Below are 21,655 nucleotides of genomic sequence, written 5' to 3'. Positions count from 1 at the left end.
ATTGTGGAAAAGAGATTCAAAATTCACTCCAAATTATGATTTAAAAGAAAATTTGCTAAAAATGCAAAACCAGTGGCACCTAACTCCGGCCAAACTGGCCAAAATGTATTCGGGGGCCAGCAACATTTGTTGGAGATTCCATAAATATATAGGGACCTACATACACATGTGGTGGAACTGCAGCAATATCAAGGAGTTCTGGGAATTGGTATATAAAGAATTTTTAAAAATATTTAAGTATTCGTTTAAAAAACAACCAGAAATTTTTCTACTAGGAATGCTAGGTGATGACATAATACCAAAGGATAGATGCATAGTAAGCTATGCAACGGTTACAGCTGGATTATTGATAGCAAAAGCATGGAAATCACAGGGAGTTCCGAACAAAGAAGATTGGATTAAAAAACTATTATTATATTGCAATCTTGCAAAAAATATGAGGTTATAAAAGAAGTGAAAGTGGAAGAAAGTGATAATAATTGGAAATTGTTTATGGATTATATAAGTGCCCGTGTGGAAAGACCAACTCTTCTCTCAGATGTTTAATGGTTCTAGTAATTGGATCAGTTAGACAAAGAACACATTGGTTTGTTATAATTTGGTTTATTATATTGTAAACATATAATTATAGATGGATTATAGTGTGTGGTTAACATATAATTAGGCATAGATAAGTTCAGTACAGGCTGAGAAGTAACAAGGGTGGGCCGTGGGAGGGAATAAAAGGGAGGGGTGGGAAGAGGGTATGTATAGTACAAAATTGTTTTTGATATTAAAATTGTGTTATCTTTTTTTCGTTCTGTTTTTATGTATGCTAAAAATAATAAATAAAGACCCTTTTAATGGAAAAAATAAATAAAATAAAAAAACAAAATAGAACAGGTTGAGGATGTTACTGCATAAATATTTCAGTGTTTACTCAGCAGGGTGTCGGAAACAATTTAATTTCAAAAATTCTAGATTTTAAAGTGCAAGAAATGGTATTCCTATTGACTGGATAATTTAACTTGCCAACACAAGTCTCTGCAGAAAACGCTGGAGCTTTATCTGCTTATAAATATTTGAACCCCCATGCTTTTACCGTCTTGATCAGCTTAAACATCATTTCCTCACAGATTTTGCAACCCAAACCGGAGAGTCCAAATGGTTGCCAGATGTTGCCTACTGAGGACAAATCTGGAACTGATAACGGTAAAATGATTTTTAAGAGAAACTGATTTATCAGCAATTGTTGAAGAAAGAAGTGTGGGGGAAGATAACATTTCAAACTACTGTGGCCGTGTTCATAACTATACTATGTTGTAAGATCTATTCCGCTGTTGCCAAGATAGGATGAGCCTGAAGTTCACAGGTGAAATAATTTAAAAAGTAATGCTTTTTCTTAAGCTTGCTAATGATATTTCACTCAAGTGCTGTTGCAACAGATATATAACCTGCTGCTGTTCAGAATAACTTAATGAATAGTTTGTGCTGATGAAGATAAAGTATAACAGACAGCAAAGGTCCCTCCCATATTCTGGGCAGATGTCTGGAGTCTCAGTGCTTGTAAGATGTAGCATTCCTGCCTTGGGAGAAACTTGAGTAATGTTCACATGATCTAAGCTAGGTTCAGCTCCTTTAAAACAACGAGAGGATGCAGTAAAATGTTGTGTGTGTTTGCTTTTTAGGTGACCAGGACTTACCTGCTTCTGTGCCTCAGTATCTGAATGTATTAGAAGATAAGCAACCTTCAGCTGCAAGAGGTGCCGAAGATCTTAATGCCAGTGCTGCATTAACATCAGAAGAGCCAGACTCTTCATTAGCAGTCAATGAAAGCCAGGCATTGGACACACTACATGGGGAAACCAAATCTTCATCTGGAACTCCTGAAAGCTCTGTGGTTGGCAGTCCCAATACAGAGTCTCCCGTATTAGTGAATGAATATGTATGTATTACTCAAATTCAGGTGCCGTTTTGTCATTTTTTTACATTATAAACTTCTTTAACTTGTGCAACAAAATGGATCAGAGCTCAGAGACTGCTCAGTCTTTGGAGCTTCACAAAGGTGTGTTGCTTAGCAGGCAAGACGGGATAGTTTAAAAGCTGTAATAGATTTTACAGATGCATTTGTGCATAGCTCTAAATTGCTTTGGAATGGAGTTTTGCCTAAAAAGCAATGTAAAAGCTGAAACCTTTTCCACCCTGCCATTTTATTTTTAGCATCTGTTCCTGCTGCTCAGAACATGGAGGCAAGAAGGAGGGTCCACATAACCCCCCCCCCCATTCCCATAGGGAAATAGAGGTTGGCTCCATAGTGCCCACTTTTGCTCAGACCAATTCCTGCACTCAAAAGAGCAGGATTTCCCACCTTTAAAAAAAAAACCTATGACCTTGATTGGTGTGGTTTTAAAATTTTCATGGAAATCCAAATTACAATACAATTTAAAATATTCTGCCAACAGGAAACTGGCTCTGGAAACGTCAGTCAGAAATCAGATGAAGATGACTTTGTAAAAGTTGAAAACTTGTCCCTTAAACTTGCAGTCTACTCAGAGGTACATTGCTTGAAATTCATCATATTGAGAGGTGTACAAAACAAAGATTTTATTTAATGTATCACTCACAGGAAGTGGGCAATGAACAGTAATTTTTGAAAATTAATGCATTAATCTGTTTCCAGGAAGAGTTAATGAAAAATATGGTGGCAGAGGCTCAGTCCAACAGTATCACTGAAGAAATACTATCTGGTGCAGAAAGTCATGGTGAAGAATTAGTAGGAGATCCTCAAATGCTGAAGGAACCTGGTGAGAATCTTCAGCTTCCTTCCACATGCTTTTCTCTCCTTGCATGGCTCGACTCCATTTATTCATCTTAAGCTTGCTGGTCGTATTTCACTCAAGTGCTGTTGCATAAAACTTGATGTGAGTTCAAGTGGATTCAAGTAGGCTTGGAAAAGGAGGGATCAAGATTCGGCAGTTCACTTTATGTTCAAACATGACCTTTTGACTATTAGTTGAAGTATGGGGAGATTTTTATATCCATTATGCTAATTTAGCTTGCTCTGATCCTGTGCAGGTAAGAGTCCTCTCTGGTCCCTGTCTTCACTAATTTCAGCAGACTAAATGTGGTTAAATAGAGGTCTTCTCAAATGAATGGGAAAGGGTGAGCAGAAGCATATTATAGAGTGCATCTGGGGCACTGAATTGATCGTATATCTGTGCTGACTATAGTCTGCAAAGTGCTGAGGGAAGCCCTGACCAAACTATTTTTTTTTAATGTATTATTTTATTGTTTCTGAACAATGATCAGTGTTTTCTCTTTTTACAGAGACTACAGGAGCCCAAAGTGCATGAAAATGACATCCAGGGCTCTTTCTTGGCCTGTTTCATCTGCAGTTGCATCTAGAAAATTGCTACTAAACTTCATGTGTTCTAATCTGTACAAAAATGTAAATTAGTTTTTCACACATTGCCTTTTAGAATAGGCATGCTAACTCTCTCCCCCCCCCCCCATAAAGTCTAAACAGCTAAAACTGAGTTTTCAGTCTGGCTGCACAGTTCTTTTCTGTCTTGTCTTTTTTAAAAGAAATTTATTGTGATTTTAGCAATTTTAAAATGTAGTTTTAAATAAAGTTTGACTTGTACGTAGGTGTGGCTATGAAGCTCTGTGAACAGACAGGTGTTAAAAGATTTAAGGAGATAAGCGGTATTGAATCATTTTATTTACTTCATTTTACTTCGTTTATGAAGTGTAAAACTTGCTTTTTTCCACAGGACCAAAGTAATGGGTTGGATGCAAAAGTGTCTCGATTCAATTCAGTGTGCCAGTTTAAACTTTTCTGTCCATACCAAATCCATGATGGGGATGAAAATTACACACACCCTCCCCTATCAGATTGATCAAGTGGGGATAGATGTATGATTAACCCCCTATCTCAACAAAACCAGATTTTTCGATCGATTTGTCAAGGGTCCAGGACAAAACCAACACCAAAGCTGTCAGTCTTTTTTTCTTTTTACAAAAAAAAGGGCTTTTGACAACTTTGGGGTTGGTTTTACTTTTTTGAAAGATGGCAACCCTAAAATGCAGTAGTTGTAGGGTGCTAGGAATTAAACAGGCGCAGTATCAGGGCAGCCACACATCTGGATTTTCCCGGATGGAATAGCCATGTCCGTAATCCGAAAGTCCTTTTTGGGAGGGGGGGTAAAAAGAAAAAGAAGCTTGACAGCTTTGGGGTTGGTTTTACTAAAACACTGTTTGGTCCGATCAGGCAGGACTCCGATGTTCAACATCCTGTTCTCATGGTGGACAAGGCTGCTCTCCCAACTTGTGATCCCCCATAACCGCTATTCAGAGGCATTCTACCTACAGCATTGGAGATTAGACAAATTCATGGATGAATTTATGCACTAAACCCCTTTTAAAGCCATCCAGAATCTCGACCATCTGTGCATCTAATGATCGCAAATTCCCAGTTTATTCATTTTGTCTTTCCGGAACCTGATGGCATTCAGCTTTGTTCAGTGTTCTTTCCAGAGCATGCAACAAAATGGCATTCAAAATTCTATAAATATACAGATTATATGAACCACCTCAGTGCTTGCTGTTGATCCTGCCAGTTTGCTTGAGGAAAGCAAGTTGGAGATGGGTTTGCCCCTCTTCTGCCATGTATCCTAAAGGATTTTGGGTGGATAAGATATATTACTCAAGCAGGATTATGAGTCACTTGGGAATTAAAAGGATAGATGGGATAAACCCTTGCCCAAAAGTCTTAAGAGCAATACTACTCTGCCCTGCGGGCCTATGCAGTGCAAGACATTCATGATGTCAAAACTGGCAAGATGATGGAATTAAATACAGTGGGAAAAAGCCTTTCAAGCGGTCAGATAAGAAAAACAAAGGATTTTGTGGTGGTGGCAGCAGCTTTTTTCCAGACAAGGAGCCATGTTGCCTCATGGGCTGCATGTTCATGATGGGCAAGACCAGGAGTCCAAAATGGAGCAATAGATGTGACTGTTTCAGCCAAACAAAAGTTGAGACGTTTCTATACCTCTTCAAGCAAGAGGAATTGTCACAGTTCAAGGACACTTTTCAACTAGGCAAAAGTAGTCATGGAGGGCATGTAGAGCCAAGTTCGTTGCCGCTGTTGTTTGAAACCCAGTATGTAGGTTTTTCACTACAGTGGGACCTCGGACATTGAATGTAATCTGTTCCGGAAGGACGTTCGACTTGTGAAATGTTTGAATTCCAAGGCGCGGCTCCCGATTGGCTGACAGTTAGGTTTTTTGCAGATCGGAAGCCGTGTCGGACATTTTGGTTCCGAGGAACGTTCAAAAACCGGAACACTTCCGGGTTTTCAATATTCGGGAGCTGAAACGTTCAGGAACGGAGAACCCAGGTTCCACTGTATTATGTGCACATTAAATATAGGGAAGAATCTCTGTGCTGTTAAATAGTGAACTACAGCCACCTTAACAAATACAGTGTGGGCAGGTTAGTTAGTAGGAAAAGCAATCGACTCATGGGTGCTACACACCTACCACAGTATTGTACTACATCAGAATGCTGCTGTCAAGCCTAATTCCAGCATTGGGAGGGGTCCCTGTGGGCTCATATATCCCTGAAGATGCCACATCAGCAGCCCCTGCTGTGGATATTTTTCAAGAGTAGACTGACACCTTAAAGTGTGAGAAAATGTGGAGGATCAAAGTCCCCAAAATAGCTTCCAGCCTTAGGGGATGACTGCTGTCTCTTTAATTTATCCAGTAGGCGTATTCCCGGTACAAAAAACAATAATATCTCTCATAATTATATCACCAGTAATCCAGCATTAATTATACATTTTCCAGGGATTAGCCTACCACACAAGAATATGAAGCCAGCTGGAGATAGGTGTAGAAAAATGTAAACAGGAACTGATGCTCAGTTGGTGTAGCAAAACCTTTTACAGTATTGGTCTTAAGTATGTAAGCTTGTCAGGTACTAGGCCCTTGGTCACCTTCAAAAACCACCTCCTGACAGCTGAGGGACACTGCAAAGAGATGGTATCCACAAAATAGCACTCCAAAATCCCACAAACCACTTTGACGTAAAAAACAATGGGAGCATGACATAGGCTATGAAATTAAACCTACCCAATGGGTTAGAATGTGGTCTAAACCTCCCTTTAAATCCATATCAGCGAAAAGAACACTCACTCTGAAACTCACAGATGGTACCTAACACCACATAAACTAGCACTAATACGCCCAGGAACCTCACCAAGATGTTGGAGAGGCTGCATCTCCACATGTGGAAATGCCCTAAAATCTAACCCTTATGGACAGCAGTCCTACAAGAGATAGCGAAATAGCTCAACAGGTATTACAAGTCACCCCAGAACTGGCCCTACTGAACATCTTTCAAAATCATCATAACTACGTACTCATACAGAGCTCACAACCCACCTACTCTCAACAGCCAAAAGCCTCATAGCCAGACACTGGAGAGACCTGTCGGAAGTAAACATGGACCAATGGTATCAAATTTCTAGGAAACTGCCTTCCTAGAAAAGCTAACCAATAAACTGACATGGTGACAAATAGGATGCCTTCACCTCAGTATGGCTCCCCTTTATCATATACACAGCCCAACAAGACAAGAATCCACCGACAGCATATGAATCAATATGGCTTACCTGACCCAACAATCCCCCCCCCACATGCAAACAAACCCCACTGCCCCCCAATACCTCTTACTGCCAAGGAAATGTAAAAAATAATAATAGAGAGCCTACCCAGTTGACGCTTATACAAAGCCCCAGACGTATATAAGCCTCGCCATCCCCCCCTCCTTCCCCAACCTTACTGTACTCAACACTAAGGTCTCACAACAAACAGCTGATTTATAAGAAAGACCATACAACCTGAAAAAGACAAGGCATGTACTTTTGTAAATCAATAAAATATTTAATGAAAATAAATTACATAATATTACATATATAATATATGTATGTAAGCTTGTGAAAATGCTATTTGATACTTCAGTGCAAGATGTTAAGCCAGCACTAGATGTTTCACAAAATCCTCAAAGGTATTACTGGAGGGTTGCTTCAAAAACAAAACAAAAACAAAACTTGCCAATTAATGTGGGTTGCGGAGTTTCTTCTACAGTACAGTATATCCTTTCCTTTCTGCTTATTCAAATACATACAGAGCATTTATAACTACCTTTCTGTCAAGGCCCCCAGGACAGCTTACAATTTTTTCACAATTTCTAAATATCAAATCAAGTAGACAATGTAAAACATAAACTGGTCATTGGGCTGGGCGGGGGAACAGTGGCACTCAGTTCAGTTGGGTAGGCCCTGATATTCTCTTAGCCTGTGTGCCTGTCTCCCTTCTTGCAGGGCAGTTGATGTCTGACCTGTTCTTTAGTAATTAGAGCAAATGGCAGAATCTCTTGCTCAACTGGCAGCCATTTAGGAGACAGCGAATTTCCTTGGAAGCACAGCTAGTAGCTATCACAGGACTCCATAAAGGCCACTTTCCATCAGCATTATTTGCTCTCTCTCCCAACCCCCTAAGGCTAAGCCAAGCACAGCATCTAATGACTACAACTCAAGGAGAGTCTTGATCTCTTCATTGCAGAGAGAAGGCAACTTTGATGTGCTTAAAAAAAAAAACCCAAAAAACTATATTGCCATCACCATGTTGGAGGTTTTGTGGGCATAACTATTTTTGCTTAGTAGGTTTCCTTGAGAATAAAAAAGATGCCAACCTTAAGCTTGCAAGGCACATTATTTATATCATCTTACAATTCGGATTTACGACTCTTTTTAAAACAAAAATGCAAAAGGAAACATACCTCATTTCAAAATAATACTCTACCTCGGTTGACTTTTAGATTGTCAGTTAATCTTCCAACGGGGGGGAAATCGACTGTTATAATTGACATCTCAAATGCCATTCTTAAACAAAAAGCACAGTAGGGTTTATCCTTTTTACCTGTATTACCATCCACTTGCACAAAGAGGTTCATCTGATAGGTCAGCCATCAACCTGACCCATGTGCTTACTCAAAGACAGATTGGAACACCTCCTGCCCAGCTTTAATGTAGGCATCTCACTCTTCATCTGTCATAAATGAAACCAGCTCTGGGTTTCCACTCACTTCACTGTATAGGTGTGGCTGTCCAGCCACAATTACGGTCGGATTTAGAACTATTGGCTCCTGATCATTTTCTAGATCACTGCCCGTGGCGCTGACCGCGCTTGGTTTGGCTTCTTCCTCAGACTCGCTGGTGTCACTTTCTGACTGCTGCGGTCCGTTTTTGTCAAAACAAGGGGTCTGCCCCGACACACAGAAGGGGATTGACTCGTGGATGAGTAGAGTCCTTAGTACTTCTTCATTGTTAATTGAAGGATTCTTGGGGGAGTCTGTTACATCCTTAGGCATTTCTAGTAGGGGGGGAAATAAATACCGTTAAGGGAGCTCTTCACCACATTTAACCTACCATCCAAATTAAGAGCAAAACTTGTTCCAGAAGGCACTACATCCAATGGGGTCAGGTTATAGGAAGGTGACTTAGTCCCCTTTGGAGAGGCTGCTATGGCTGCAGAGAGGAGGGGAAAGAGGTTATAATAGCCATTTCTAGATTCCACAGGGTAAGGAATCGGGCAGCGCTTTGTTTTTCACTTATCTAATTAGGTCCCCAGTGACAGGTCGAATTGTGCAGACACAGAGTGCCTCTGAAGCAGGTCAGAGCTATGCTACCCAGAGGTACAGATGGAATTCCAATCTCGTAGCTGGTGGTGCATGCCCTTGTTGAAACTGTGTGTTGTTCCTTCAAAGGGAAGAAACCCAAGAGATTGGGATCTCTTTCTCTGCAACACCCCCCCCCCCCGAGTACTGGGCATACCTGCCAAGTTGCTGTCGGAGAAATAAGGGGCCGGGCGGAAGTAGCAGACCGGAAGTAGCGCTGCCGCCATTTTGGAACTGGGCGGAGCATGCTCAGAAGTGACTTTTGATGCTGCTTTGCCCAGTTCCAAAATGGCCGCCACACCATAAGTCGCACTGCAGCCATTTTGGAACTGGGCGGAGCATGCTCAGAAGTGTCTTTTGATGCTGCTTTGCCCAGTTCCAAAATGGCCACCGCGCCAGAAGTCGCACTGCAGCCATTTTGGAACTGGGCAGAGCAGCATCAAAAGTCGCTTCTGAGCATGCTCCGCCCAGTTCCAAAATGGCCGCCACGCCAGAATAAACCGGGGGGAAACAAAAAAATCCATTTTTTCAGCTAGGAACAGCTGGAAAAACAGGGATTTCCCGGGGAATACGGGAGACTTGGCAGCTATGGTACTGGGAAACATGAAAGCAGCCGGGCTTTCTTCCGCTTTAGCTTGTAAAAGCAGGGTTTATTGTCAGAACAGTTTGTTAGTTAATAAAAGTAATTAGCATTGAATAGGTCAAGCCTCAGTGAACCATCATTCCTATAAATAAGACCTTAGTAGTGGCAAAACCCATAGCAACTCAGTTGCTCTGGAATTGGACTAATATATATCTATATTCACCGCCCCTGTAATTTATGAGAAGGCGGTCGAGAAAACAAAACAAATGCCAGCCAAGTAAAGACAGCTTTCCGCCAACTTAAGCTGCATACTTCGCCACAGTTGGCTACGTACCCTAAAGTTTCCTCAGAAGAATGATACTCATATTGGGTGTGCCCCTTTCACAATTGAGCAACCATAGCTTGACACTCACTTATTGGGGTTTTCCAGGAATGGGATGCTTGGAGCCAAGGCATGAAGTGTCTTCATACTTCCCTCTTGCAACAGTAGCAGGTGCAGCCAATTGCAATTGGCACAGGCAGGGTGCTCACCAGCCTTTTCATTGCTGCTGCTTGCCAAGAGAAAGCAGGGTGAGGCACAAGGAGCTCAAATCAGTGTCAGTGCAGCAGAGCCAACCCAATCTTCCTTTGCCACAACACACTCGGCACCTTGCCCCTCTCAAAACCTGGCTGTGACACAGCTTGGGAAGGCAGGTGAGCAATACCTCTGCTGGACCACCTGCTACTGGTTAAGTCAGCCTTACCATTTTTAGTTGTGGACCATTTGCAACTTCCTCCTGGGTCAACTGCTTCGTTTACATCTATTTTGTTTTAGGATTTATAGTGTGATGGCCACTGGCTGTAAGCATTAAAAAAACAACAACACGCAACTAGCTCACAATTCCGATGGCAAACGACTGCTTTGGTGATGTCCACCTTGCCACAACATTGACTCCCATTTGCTTTTGAGTAGCTGCACCTAACCAAATGAACACGGCTGAAATGGCAGCAGGGAGGTACTGCTGCTTGAGAGGTTGGGTATGAAAACTGGTATGAACACTGGGGAGCAGAGTCTGGCCGGGGCGAAGTGTCCTTCTCAGTACCAACAACTTCTGGGACTCCTTAGCTTAGCAAATGTGGTACCCTACAGCTTACCAATTCCAAAATGCAAGGGAAAGAGAGGAACAGCAATAGTTCAGCTACCACTGAAGGGGAAGCGCAAACAGCATGGAAATTACCATATTTTTCACTCCATAAAACACTTTTTTCCTTCTAAAAAGTAAGGGGAAATGTCTGTGTGTCTTATGGAGCGAATGCATGGTCCCTGGAGCCGACTTGCCCAGGGGCAAAAAGCAGAGTGTGCTTCTTTCCCCCCTCCCCATAAAGAGTTAAAGGCTAACAAGAGAGAAAGAGGAAGCCGCTCAGCAGCTGATTGCAATAGATCTGGGAGGGAGATAAGGGATGCTAGCTCCCTTCCGCCCCGCCGCCTTGCCCAGGCCTCCATTGTTGAATGTTCTGCAGAGGGAGGCTGTTTGTTTCCCCAGCAACATGTGACTGGCTGATTGGATTATCTGGCTGATTAGATTATCAGAAGCTGCAGAACTGTGAGTTGAACAGGATTTTTTCCCTTTGCAAAGTAAACTCAACAACTTTGAGCTGATCCTTTAAAAATGGGGCTTTTCCTCTTTGCAAAAGAAGCTGCACAACTGTGAGCTGATCCCCCCCAAAATGGGGCTTTCCCCCTTTCCTCCTCTTAAAACAAAGTGTGTCTTATGGTCAGGTGCATCTTATGGAGTGAAAAATACGGTAAGCACTTTTTAACAACAGGTGTGAAGAATATTATTGGAAGATGGACTCACCGACACTTGTAGAAGCCGCAGCTGAAGAGGTCCCCTTTGCGGTACTTTGGGTCATCCATACAGGTTGCCCTTTGACTGCCTTGACCATTGCTTTCTTCTTAAGTCCAGACTTTTGGATGTTGATAACAACGTTCTGGACATACATGTTCCTGGCAGAACTCCTGGCAGCCCATTTCTCAGGGCAACGAAGCAGCTCAGTTTTTGAACATGGATTCTTATCCAAGCTAAAAATGTACACATTAGTTTTGTCAAACCCTGTTTTGCAGGGCTGTTGTAAGGGGCAAGCCACATATAGGTTGAAAGGCCTTTTTCATCTAAGAAGTGCTTTATTTGTGATTAAAGCTATAAAAGGTCACGTACGAGAATCTAAAAAACGGAGGCCACAACAGTCTTTTGTGAATCTCTTTTATATTCCTAAATTAATAGGCTATTGCCCACACAATTGAACAACCTCATCTCAAAACTACACTGTTAGGAATTATTTGTGTGCCTTTCGTAGCTACAGTTGCAATACACGCTTAACCGGGGAGCAGACGTGCTAGGATTCCTCTGCTCAGAAAGGTGCTACCCTATTCTAGAGATGGGGGCAGAGTTCTACCTTCAACTGGAATCTGGGCTAGCAGCATGACTTGCAAGGACAGAAGCAATTATGGGCTGGGCGCTATTTTATACTCTGTACCGTGACAACAAGTACTAAGCAGTGGCCTAAGGTACAAGAAAGGCAAGGTGTGTATTGTTATGAGTTTGTGGGTGCCAGACTTCTAATCTCTATAATCCTAGCAAGTGTGAAAATATCATTCAGGATAGCTTCCTCATGAGGTGAATGCCTCGGGGTAGGGTAGGGTGGCATGGGACAGGCAATTAAGAGAGAATAAAGGAAAGGGCAGACAGCAAATGGGTGGGGCCAGGGTGCCAACTTGAATAACATACTGGAGGTGGGGGCAGGAAATCCCTGCCCCACATAATAGATCACACGAGGCAAGGCACACACACAATTTCATAGAATCATAGAGTTGGAAGAGACCACAAGGGCCATCTAGTCCAACCCCCTGCCAAGCAGGAAACACCATCAAAGCATTCTTGACATATGGCTGTCAAGCCTCTGCTTAAAGACCTCCAAAGAAGGAGACTCCACCACACTCCTTGGTAGCAAATTCCACTGCCAAACAGCTCTTACTGTCAGGAAGTTCTTCCTAATGTCTTTCTTGAAGTTTGAATCCATTGCTCCATGTCCGCTTCTCTGGAGCAGCAGAAAACAATCTTTCTCCCTCCTCTATATGACATCCTTTCATATATTTGAACATGGCTATCATATCACCCCTTAACCTTCTCTTCTCTAGGCTAAACATACCCAGCTCCCTAAGTCGTTCCTTATAAGGCATCGTTTCCAGGCCTTTGACCATTTTGGTTGCCCTTTGAATGGCAATGCCCATCAACTTGGAGGGAGACTTGGCCCCTTCAATTATTTTATGGGGGTGGGGTGGGCCAAAGGGACCCTGACCCCTAGGAGTTGGCTCCTGTGCTCCAGCAATTAGATAGAGAGAAGGACAAAAGCGAGAGTTGAGAGATGGCTGTCAGGTGACCTAGAAGCTAGAATGGGGGAAGCTGCAAGCTGGAAAGGCAGAGAAGAAGTTGTGGCTGATTTCGGCTTGAATCCAAGGCTGTGGCCATTGGAAAAACAAGACCCTAGGGGTGCTGATGCTGTGAACCCCTCCATTGTAGACTCAGGATGCAAATGTATGTAAATAAACCATATATCATAAAGACACCGCAGTCTATTTGTGCCTTATTTCCTAAAGGAACTATGTAGAGAGGTTTTCCATGCCCTGGGTGGATTGTAGAAGCCATTATGGTTTTAACAACCACACCAGAGTTGGGGTGAAATACAGAGATTTCATTCCACTTTGCAGAAGTGGGGGTGGACTGTTTCACCCATCCTACTCCACTCAAATATATAATCACCCATATGTGTTGTCACCGAGTCTCGTGTCACGATGCTACGAAAGAAGAGCTGCTGCCTATCCCAGTTAGAAAGGCAAGCCCGAGGCACAAAATTAGTTGGGGCAACCATGGCAGTTCCCCACCCCAAAACTCTTCAACTCGTCAACCTCTACTTCATGCCAGTATTTCGCTTGGAGCTCGATAAGATTAACAACATGTTACAGTACCTTCTTGCTAGTTCCGGTATTTCTGTAGGCTGGGGCTCAAGGAGGTCATATGGCAAAACAATGTCTTCCGTTTCGCGGAGCAACTCAAAGATGGGCTCCGTCTGTTGGTTGAATTTGGCCAGCAGAGTTTGGGCATCCCGCCTGGGCAGCGCAGAGACATCTTCCTCAACTTCGGTATTGCAGTAGGTGCAACGAAACGTCCCTGACGTATAAACAGAGGTGAGGCAGTGGGAGGAGAACCTGTGGCCCCTCAAAATGTTGTTCGTTTCTAGCTCTCACCCTCCCCCGTCATGGACCACATTGGCTCAGGTAAATGGAAGTCCAACAACTTTTAGAGGCGCCCATAGACCAGCCCAGCAGATCGCTGCAGAAATATAAAGTCCAGCACATCAACAGCTCAGGACCACAATACCTCAAGGACCGCCTCTATCCGGACCTTGAGATCATCTTCTGAGGCCTGTCTTTGCGTGCCTCTGTGACGAAAAAGTTGGTTTTGCTGGACCAGTTGGATTAACAAGTCTTTCTTTCTTTCTTTCTTTCTTTCTTTCTTTCTTTCTTTCTTTCTTTCTTTCTTTCTTTCTTTCTTTCTTTCTTTCTTTCTTTCTTTCCCTGCCAGCAAATGTTTAATGAATGGCAGCCTCTGATTGGCCATGGTTCCAGGAGGGAGAGTTTAAAACAGGGGTAGGCAACCTAAGGCCCGTGGGTCGGATGTGGCCCAATCGCCTTCTCAATCCGGCCCTCGGAGGGTCCAGGAATCAGCGTGTTTTTACATGAGTAGAATGTGTCCTTTTATTTAAAATGCACCTCTGGGTTATTTGTGGGGCCTGCCTGGTGTTTTTACATGAGTAGAATGTGTGCTTTCATTTAAAATGCATCTCTGGGTTATTTGTGGGGCATAGGAATGTGTTCATAATTTTTTTCAAAAAATAGTCCGGCCCCCCACAAGGTCTGAGGGACAGTAGACCGGCCCCCTGCTGAAAAAGTTTACTGACCCCTGGTTTAAAAGGAGAGGATTTGTAGAGAGTTAGTGGAGAGGGTTGGTTGAAGTGGGTTGGAACTGAGGTTGGAGAGGTTGGGAGATAGGTAAGGAGACAGGTTAGGAGACAGGTTGGGATGATTGGCTTCCCAAATTGACCAGACGAAATCTCAGGCAGTTGTACATATTATAAAACAGATTTATTAAAACATTTATTCCCTCCTCTTCAATATGGAGATGAAGAACAGGTCTGCTTCTGCATCTCCATTTGATTGACCCATTGCAGTACAGTGTTTTCTGGTGTTTCCTGCTTGGTAGGGGGTTGGACTGGATGGCCCTTGTGGTCTCTTCCAACTCTATGATTCTACAGAGGAGCCAGCAGCTTCCCATGCTCCAATGTTAGGCCAAAGGATGGGCAACAGAGAGCAAAGTAAGTGAGGAAGCTTCTGCTGACTTTTCCCAGCTTGTTACTCAGCTTGTCTCAGAAGGGTTACCAGAAGCTTTTTATTATTATTATTACAAAACTTTATTATGTATAATCGATACAATAAAATGAGTAATGCATCTCTAATGGTTACATTGTTGTTATTCCGTTCTCACCCAGTTATAACCCCTCAAATCCCTCCCCCCCTGACCCTCCCATTGACTTCACAACCGTTTCTAAACTCGTCCCACTATTCCTTTTGGTTGTTCTGCATACCTTGCTCTTCGGTTTTATGATGTTACATAATTTCTTTTAAACTTTCTTTATATCCTTGTTTGCTAACTTTAATTGTTAAGGAGCCCTTTAAATATCCAAAAAAATTTGTGGAATTTCTAACTTTTTTGCAAATAATTTAGAAATGGTTGCCAATTGCTTTTTGATTCTTTATTTTTTTTACTACTGATTTCATCATATTTTATCGCCAAATTATAGTAATTAAGAAGTTTTCCTTGCCATTCTTCTTTGCTGGGGGCGCTTGTGGTTTTCCAGTTTTTTGCGATTAATATTCTCGCGGCGGCTACCGCGTAACTGACACAGCCTCTGTCACTGGGCTTGATATCATTGGGCATCATCCCCAAAAGGAATAATTTCGGACATTTCTTAAAAGAATACTTTAACATTTTCTTTAATTCCCTGTAAATCGATTCCCAATACACCCTGATTGTCTTACAATTCCACCACATATGTATGTTACTTCCTACTTCTTGGTTGCATTTCCAGCAGATGTTGCTTGACCCCGGATAGAATCTGGCCATTTTGATTGGTGTTATGTACCATCTGCTTTGCATTTTTAATATGTTTTCTCTGAGCTCGTAGTTTGGTGTGAAGTTGAGGTCTCTTTTCCAAAGACTTTCCCAGTCCTTCATTGTTATTGGTTGTCCTATATCTTGGCTCCATTTTATCATGTATTCTTTAGTCATTTCCTCCTCTGTTTTCCATTTTAAAATGATTTGATATAAATTTGATATAAATTTATCTTTGTTTACCAATAATATTTCTTCTAATTTGGATGGTTCTTTATTAAATCCTATTTTTTTGTCAATTTGTAACCTTTGGTTTATTTGAAAATATTCTAGCCAAGTGTTTAATAATCCCTTTATTTCCGAATATTCCTTTAACTGCCAATTCCCATCTTTTTGAGTTAATAACTCTTTGTATGTCGGCCATTTTGATTCCATGTTCCTCCTTCTCACCGCAACTACCTCTAATGGTGAAATCCATCAGGGTGTATTGGGCTCGAAATATCTTCTATATTTCTGCCATGTTAAGTATAACGATTTTCGAATAGTGTTATACATGAAATATTCCTTTTATCTATTTTTTCCTTTAACATATAATGATGCCAGCCGAACCCCAGCCCTTGTCCCTCCAGGTCTAGGGGTTACCAGAAGCTTTTTTACAGACCAAGGTTCTGCATAGGGCTAAGACAATAAGAAAGAAAATTAATATTACAAGCAGAATCTCTTTTAACTATGACCAACCTGGGAGCCAAGAACTAATCTAACTCCATACACTGGGCAGACCTGCACCATCTAGGCTAACCTTGTGGTACAAATCAGCCTGCTTCTTAATGTTTTTAACATCACTCTCAACACGTTTACTCTGGTTGTATACAGATGCTAGTTCCCTGATCCGTCCAATATCGGTCACCACGTGTTGAGCCTGATTGATGTACACACAGCAGGAGGAGTTCAGAAGGGCTACCTGGCCAGCTACATCTGGTCCTGAGAGTCTGGCCAAAACCTCATGCTTTATTGAGGGACTTCAAAGAAGTATGTAGGGCAGAAGAAGGCTAACTGGAAGCTTGCTCAAATGTTAGGTTTTTGACTTCCAGGGAAATAGTGCAAGGCAGATAGATAACTTCGGGGTGGGGGCTGCCTTTTCTACTGAACAGTTAAAATACCTGACCAAGGCTGTTAAATGTTTCTTAGGGTCACCAGAACTAAGAAGGTGCTAGGAACTAGCAGTCATTAAAGACATTAGTGCATTACTTTCTTAAATCAAATAGCAAAATATTTCACAAACAGACCTACATTTTGTTACCTGGCACATTTCAGACCTTCATTTTGAAACTTCTTAACTTAAGGTATACAAGCTAGTGTTTCTAAAACAAATGAATAACGTGCACTACTAAACAGTTTCTTAAAAGTGCTACCACACATACACATGGGGTTGGAAATCTTTCCTAAGGGGGAAAGAATAATTCATTGTTAGGACAGACACCATCAGCTAATTCATAGGACTATACACAAACTCTGAGAGCCTGTAGATTAAGGCATTCAGTCTGCAGAACTGTCAGTGTAAAATAACCATGAAAGTTTTTTTCTTTTCCTTTTCCTGCTTCAGCTTGATGCTATAAACCAGAGTAAAAATGCTTGCTGAATTTAAGCCTGGTTCAGCTTTTGATTAATCTATTTCCATAACTCCTAAGCATTTTCTGTTGAAGTTTTTAGCCTTCGTGTTAGACCTAACTGGAAACACATATTTGCATTATACAAACATCATTTTTGTCGAAGCACAAGTGCCACTTTCTACTACATTGCATTTCCATTTGAGGCACAACAAAAAAATCGCAATACAGACTTTTGGCAACAAAGGGTTCTTTCTCTCAGGTGGGCCATGAATCTATAATGGCCACACTAGTCTTCAGAGATACTGGGATACTATAGTTGCTGGAAATCTAAAAGCCGAGGGGCTTTGGCCACTGTTTCCAAAACTTTATGTCAGCAGGAAAATACACAGTTCTCTCTCAGCTCAGTACTGGGCTTCAATGCAAATCAGTGGGTTTCAAGAGTTCCTACACAGTTCTAAAGGCCAGGAATATATATATATATATATATATATATATATATATATATATATATATATATATATATATATATAAACAATTGGAGGTTTGTCCTAGCTGAGCATTTGGCTACAGAAAGAATGGCTATTGTTCCAGTTTGCCAGAATCAGGAGAGGCTTGCATTAGATATCAGTGGGCTACCATCATTTCCAAAACCAGAACTGAGGGGTGCACCTGGCCAACTTCTTCCAGTTACATCCCCAACCCAGCTATAGCCCTGTATCACCTAGGGAGTTGCTGGAACCCTCCCCATATCTGTATGACCTAGGGAGTTGCTGGAACCCTCCCCATATTACCCCATGGTTCAATTTCTGAAACTGTTTTGGGTCTGTTCGCTCAAGTGAGGCAGGTACACTGCCCTTCCTTCCAAATTAAGGATACTGCTTTGGGGGCAGGTAGACTTCTACTGTGGGTCCCACTCAATTGATGCCTCCCATACAATATACATACATACATACATACATACATACATACATACATACATACATACATAAGGGTCTAAGATTTACTGTGCCTTCCTGATGGTTGGCGTTGCATAAGATGGACGTTCCTCAACCCGTGCGTCGAGTGACAGCGTCCGGAGTGTCACAGCAGGGGCTACTTCGGTTTCCCATGCGCTGGGCGTCTTTTGCCGGTCAGACGCTGCAAGGGGAAACTGGTGCACCGTGCGCTGGGTACCCACTTCTGATTAGGTACAGCAGGGTGTGGATCCAGGGGGTCATCTCAGGCACTTTCACCGGATGGAATGGATACCTCACCACCTAGGAATGAAGAGGGTCTCGTCTCCATTCCTTCAGGGATTCACTCAGGGACTCGCTAGCGTCAGGCTGGAACCATCGTGTCAGGCTCCGCAAGGCTACATGCTCTTCGCTCGAGTGATTTCCTGTAGATAAAAAACAAAGGAAGGGGGGGGGGGGAAGAGATTGTCCTTGTAGCTGCCGCTGCTGTTTTAGAACTTCTTGCTGGTAAGTCCACCACCAAACTCTCCGAGGTAGTGCGTCCCACGTATTGGACATTGAGGTGTGTCTGGCACACAGAAGTCATCTCTGGGATGTAGCAGCAGTTAGTTGAGAAGTCATCTCTGGGATATAGCAGCAGTGCCTTGCAGCAGTCTTTGCAGAATTTCACAAGGCTTGCAACAGGATTCCACGTCTGGTCCATCTTTCAGGATCTCCCCGTGGTTTCTCTTTCCTTCCACAGAACTTCATGCATGTGCAGGGTTAAGGAGGGGTCCTTTAAATCCGTATTTGCCTCCCATCCAGCTGCCGACGGCTGAGTTCTGCTAGGATACTGAAGCCTGTTTTTCAAATTATGCAAAGTCTTGTGGTTTCTAGAAGAAGAAAGAACTTACAGCTGCTTTGTAGCAACGGGCTGTTTCCGTGAGACATAAAATTTTTAAAGTCAAAGCATTTAGAGCAGTAGTGTTTTTGTAAGCTGAAACATGGACCTCCAAAGCATAACATCTTTTTCTCCCTACTTTCACAGCAACTGTCTTGGTCACACAATGTCACACAATAGAATGTCCGAAATGGCAACACCAGCCAGGCACAGCCACAGTCTCTAAGTGCAGGTTACAGGAGAAAGCAAGTTGTGCAAATACAAATCATGCAGAATCGCTTGTGTAACCAAATAAGGGGGGTTACGCCACACATCTCTGCCGGAGGTTTGAGAGTTATTGAGATGTTACAGCCTGTCTTCCAACGTAGTGTTAGATTCAAACAATGTCTTTACCCACAAATCTCAATTCAGTATAACTTTCTTCTACCTTATCCTAAATTCTTTAGTTAACAGACATTGATTTCATTAAAATATGCAGTTCTACAAATTTTCCAACATGTTGCTGTCACAAAAACATATGAAATGGGGTTGCAGGTAGGAGGGTAAAACCCTTTAAACGTAGTTTGCTTTTAGAAGGACTCAAATGTCTCTTTTTCCCCATTCTTGTAAGTTTCCCCAAAAACTAAAGTCTGCACAGATTCAACAGGACTTGGGGAAAAGATTATAATTGTTCAAATAAAACCTATTGTCTCTTGCGTTGTGAACTACTTAAGTACATGATTTTTCTTTTCTTTTCTTTTGAAGCCAGCTGAAGCATATGAAAACATTTTCTGAGCACCGTTACTGGCATTTTGTCAGTTTCCTGTGGGGCGGTAGCCTCATTTCTAGTGTGGTGAATAGCATTCTAAAGGTTGCAGAGATGATTTTTCTGAACAAATCCTCCGCTGTCTGTTTGTACAGCCCTTTTAAGGATAAAATCAGTCTGATGCTTCTTTTGGCTTTTTGGGGCTGTTTCAAGGATATTTAAAAACAGAATACTGGGTGCCTATGTTTATAGCAAAATCCAACAGGTAACTCCTAGGTCACCTGACCACGGCTCCTTGCCATGCCTGCCAAGCCAACGAACTCTCTTCTGCTGGGACCCCCTTGTCCCATCTTTCTCCGAACACTCTTCCTTCCTCTTTTACACTGACCGAGACATCTCCGTCCTAGCAACTGACCTTCACCAGTGACCTTTGAACCCCTTCTGGTTCCTCACTGGTCCTTGAGCCATCATTTGTTGCTGTTTAACCACTGCCTTTCTCTTCATCTTCTTTCTCAAAATGCCTTTCTTCTCTTTGGGGGAATACTGGTTTGCACCACCTTTTTCTCTGGACTTGTTGTTGGCAGGACTTGTAAATTAAATTTCTTTTATGGCATTCTGAATTTATCTATCATGAATTCAAGGGAAATCACATTTTTCCCTCCTCTTGACCATACTCCTCCCATTTATGGCCCTGTAAAGTATCCCCTCATTCACAGCACGCACTGCAAACTTTGCCACACATACCATGCATTGGACACTTTACCACACTCTACCTCCCAGTTTTTCCTTGTTTCCTAAGTATCTATTTGTCAGGGGACCTCCTCCCTTTGCCTCTTACCCAAAGCGCCTGGTTTTTCCCAGTTGACCTCTGATTAACTGAGTACTACCAACACGCTGGAGATGTGATCAGGATCTCCCTTCCCCTCATTAAAGGGGGCCAATTCCCTTCAAGGTACCTTTTCCCTTTCTACTTACCCCAGCCGGCTTTTCCTGTTCTTTCCTTCCAACCTTGGTCCTTTTGCCTCTTCGTCCAGGGCACAGAAACTCAAGGGCCACCTCTGATCCTCCGGAAAAAGTCTGCCGGTGTGCACCAGACCAGAGGTGCCGTTAGGAATCTGCGCCCTGTCCAGTGGGGCAAAAGGGGACTGCCTCTGGTTCAGGGAAATGCCCTCATCCGAGTCACGGCACCAGAAATGTAAGGTCACCAGAAATGTAATATGGATGATTGGCTTCCCAAATTGACCAGACGAAATCTCAGGCAGTTGTACATATTATAAAACAGATTTATTAAAACATTTATTGCAATAAATGGTGGCAGTGAGAATGAGTTTCTCATTCTGCCCAACCCATGGGCATACACAGAGTGCTTTTATAACAAAACTTACCCACCCCCACCCCCTCAGAATGTAGCTTCTACAGGATATGCTCTTGTGGTTTATGCTAGACAGGATGGAACAAAGGAACAAAATGTGGTTTAGCTAGAATTTCTTAGAAGTGCTGTGTGTGGTTAGATCTTTGTGCAAAATGTTGTTCTTGCGCTGACACAGAGATAGAGAGAATTCTACTGGCTGCATAAAATGGATTCCCTCTGGTTACGTAGGGCCTGTGCGGCCTGACCAGGATTATTCTGGCCCTGGTCATTGCCACCCTATAGTTGAGGTATAAAGAGTGAATGGGAGAAAGTGTTGGTTCTGGAAAAACAACTTCCACTCTGAGCGTATTGTGAAGGACAGAGTGTGATGTCCTGTAGGAAGAATAGACTGGAAATGTACTGGGAGACAGAGGTTGAGCCAGGACAAGTAGGAGTTGGAAAGGAACAGCCTACTTGGGACTCAAATCTGGTCAGGAGGGGAGAGATTATTCTAATGAAAAGAATAAACTCCCAAACCCAGTGAAGAGAAGGGGTGGAGAGCCCTTTGGTCTATTACCTCAGGAGCAGGAGTGTTAAAGTGGG

General features: G+C 42.6%; 1 protein-coding gene across 21 annotated transcripts in view; it reads left to right on the top strand.

The window, feature by feature from the left end:
- PCM1 (pericentriolar material 1) overlaps positions 1-3,622 on the top strand; it is a 48,202-nt gene extending 44,580 nt beyond the window's left edge. For all 21 annotated transcript variants that reach the window (XM_060278847.2, XM_060278846.2, XM_088659023.1 and 18 more), the window contains 5 exons: positions 1,116-1,191; positions 1,668-1,924; positions 2,442-2,534; positions 2,660-2,783; positions 3,307-3,622. In XM_060278847.2, the coding sequence (XP_060134830.2) occupies positions 1,116-1,191; positions 1,668-1,924; positions 2,442-2,534; positions 2,660-2,783; positions 3,307-3,332 (576 nt within the window). In that variant the 3' untranslated portion in view covers positions 3,333-3,622. The remainder of the gene's footprint in view (positions 1-1,115; positions 1,192-1,667; positions 1,925-2,441; positions 2,535-2,659; positions 2,784-3,306) is intronic.
- The last annotated feature ends 18,033 nt before the right edge of the window (positions 3,623-21,655 follow it).

Source organism: Zootoca vivipara, chromosome Z1 (genome assembly GCF_965207765.1).
Source record: "Zootoca vivipara chromosome Z1, rZooViv2.hap1.1, whole genome shotgun sequence".
NCBI lineage: Eukaryota > Metazoa > Chordata > Lepidosauria > Squamata > Lacertidae > Zootoca > Zootoca vivipara.
This window is presented reverse-complemented; position numbering and strand designations above follow the sequence as displayed.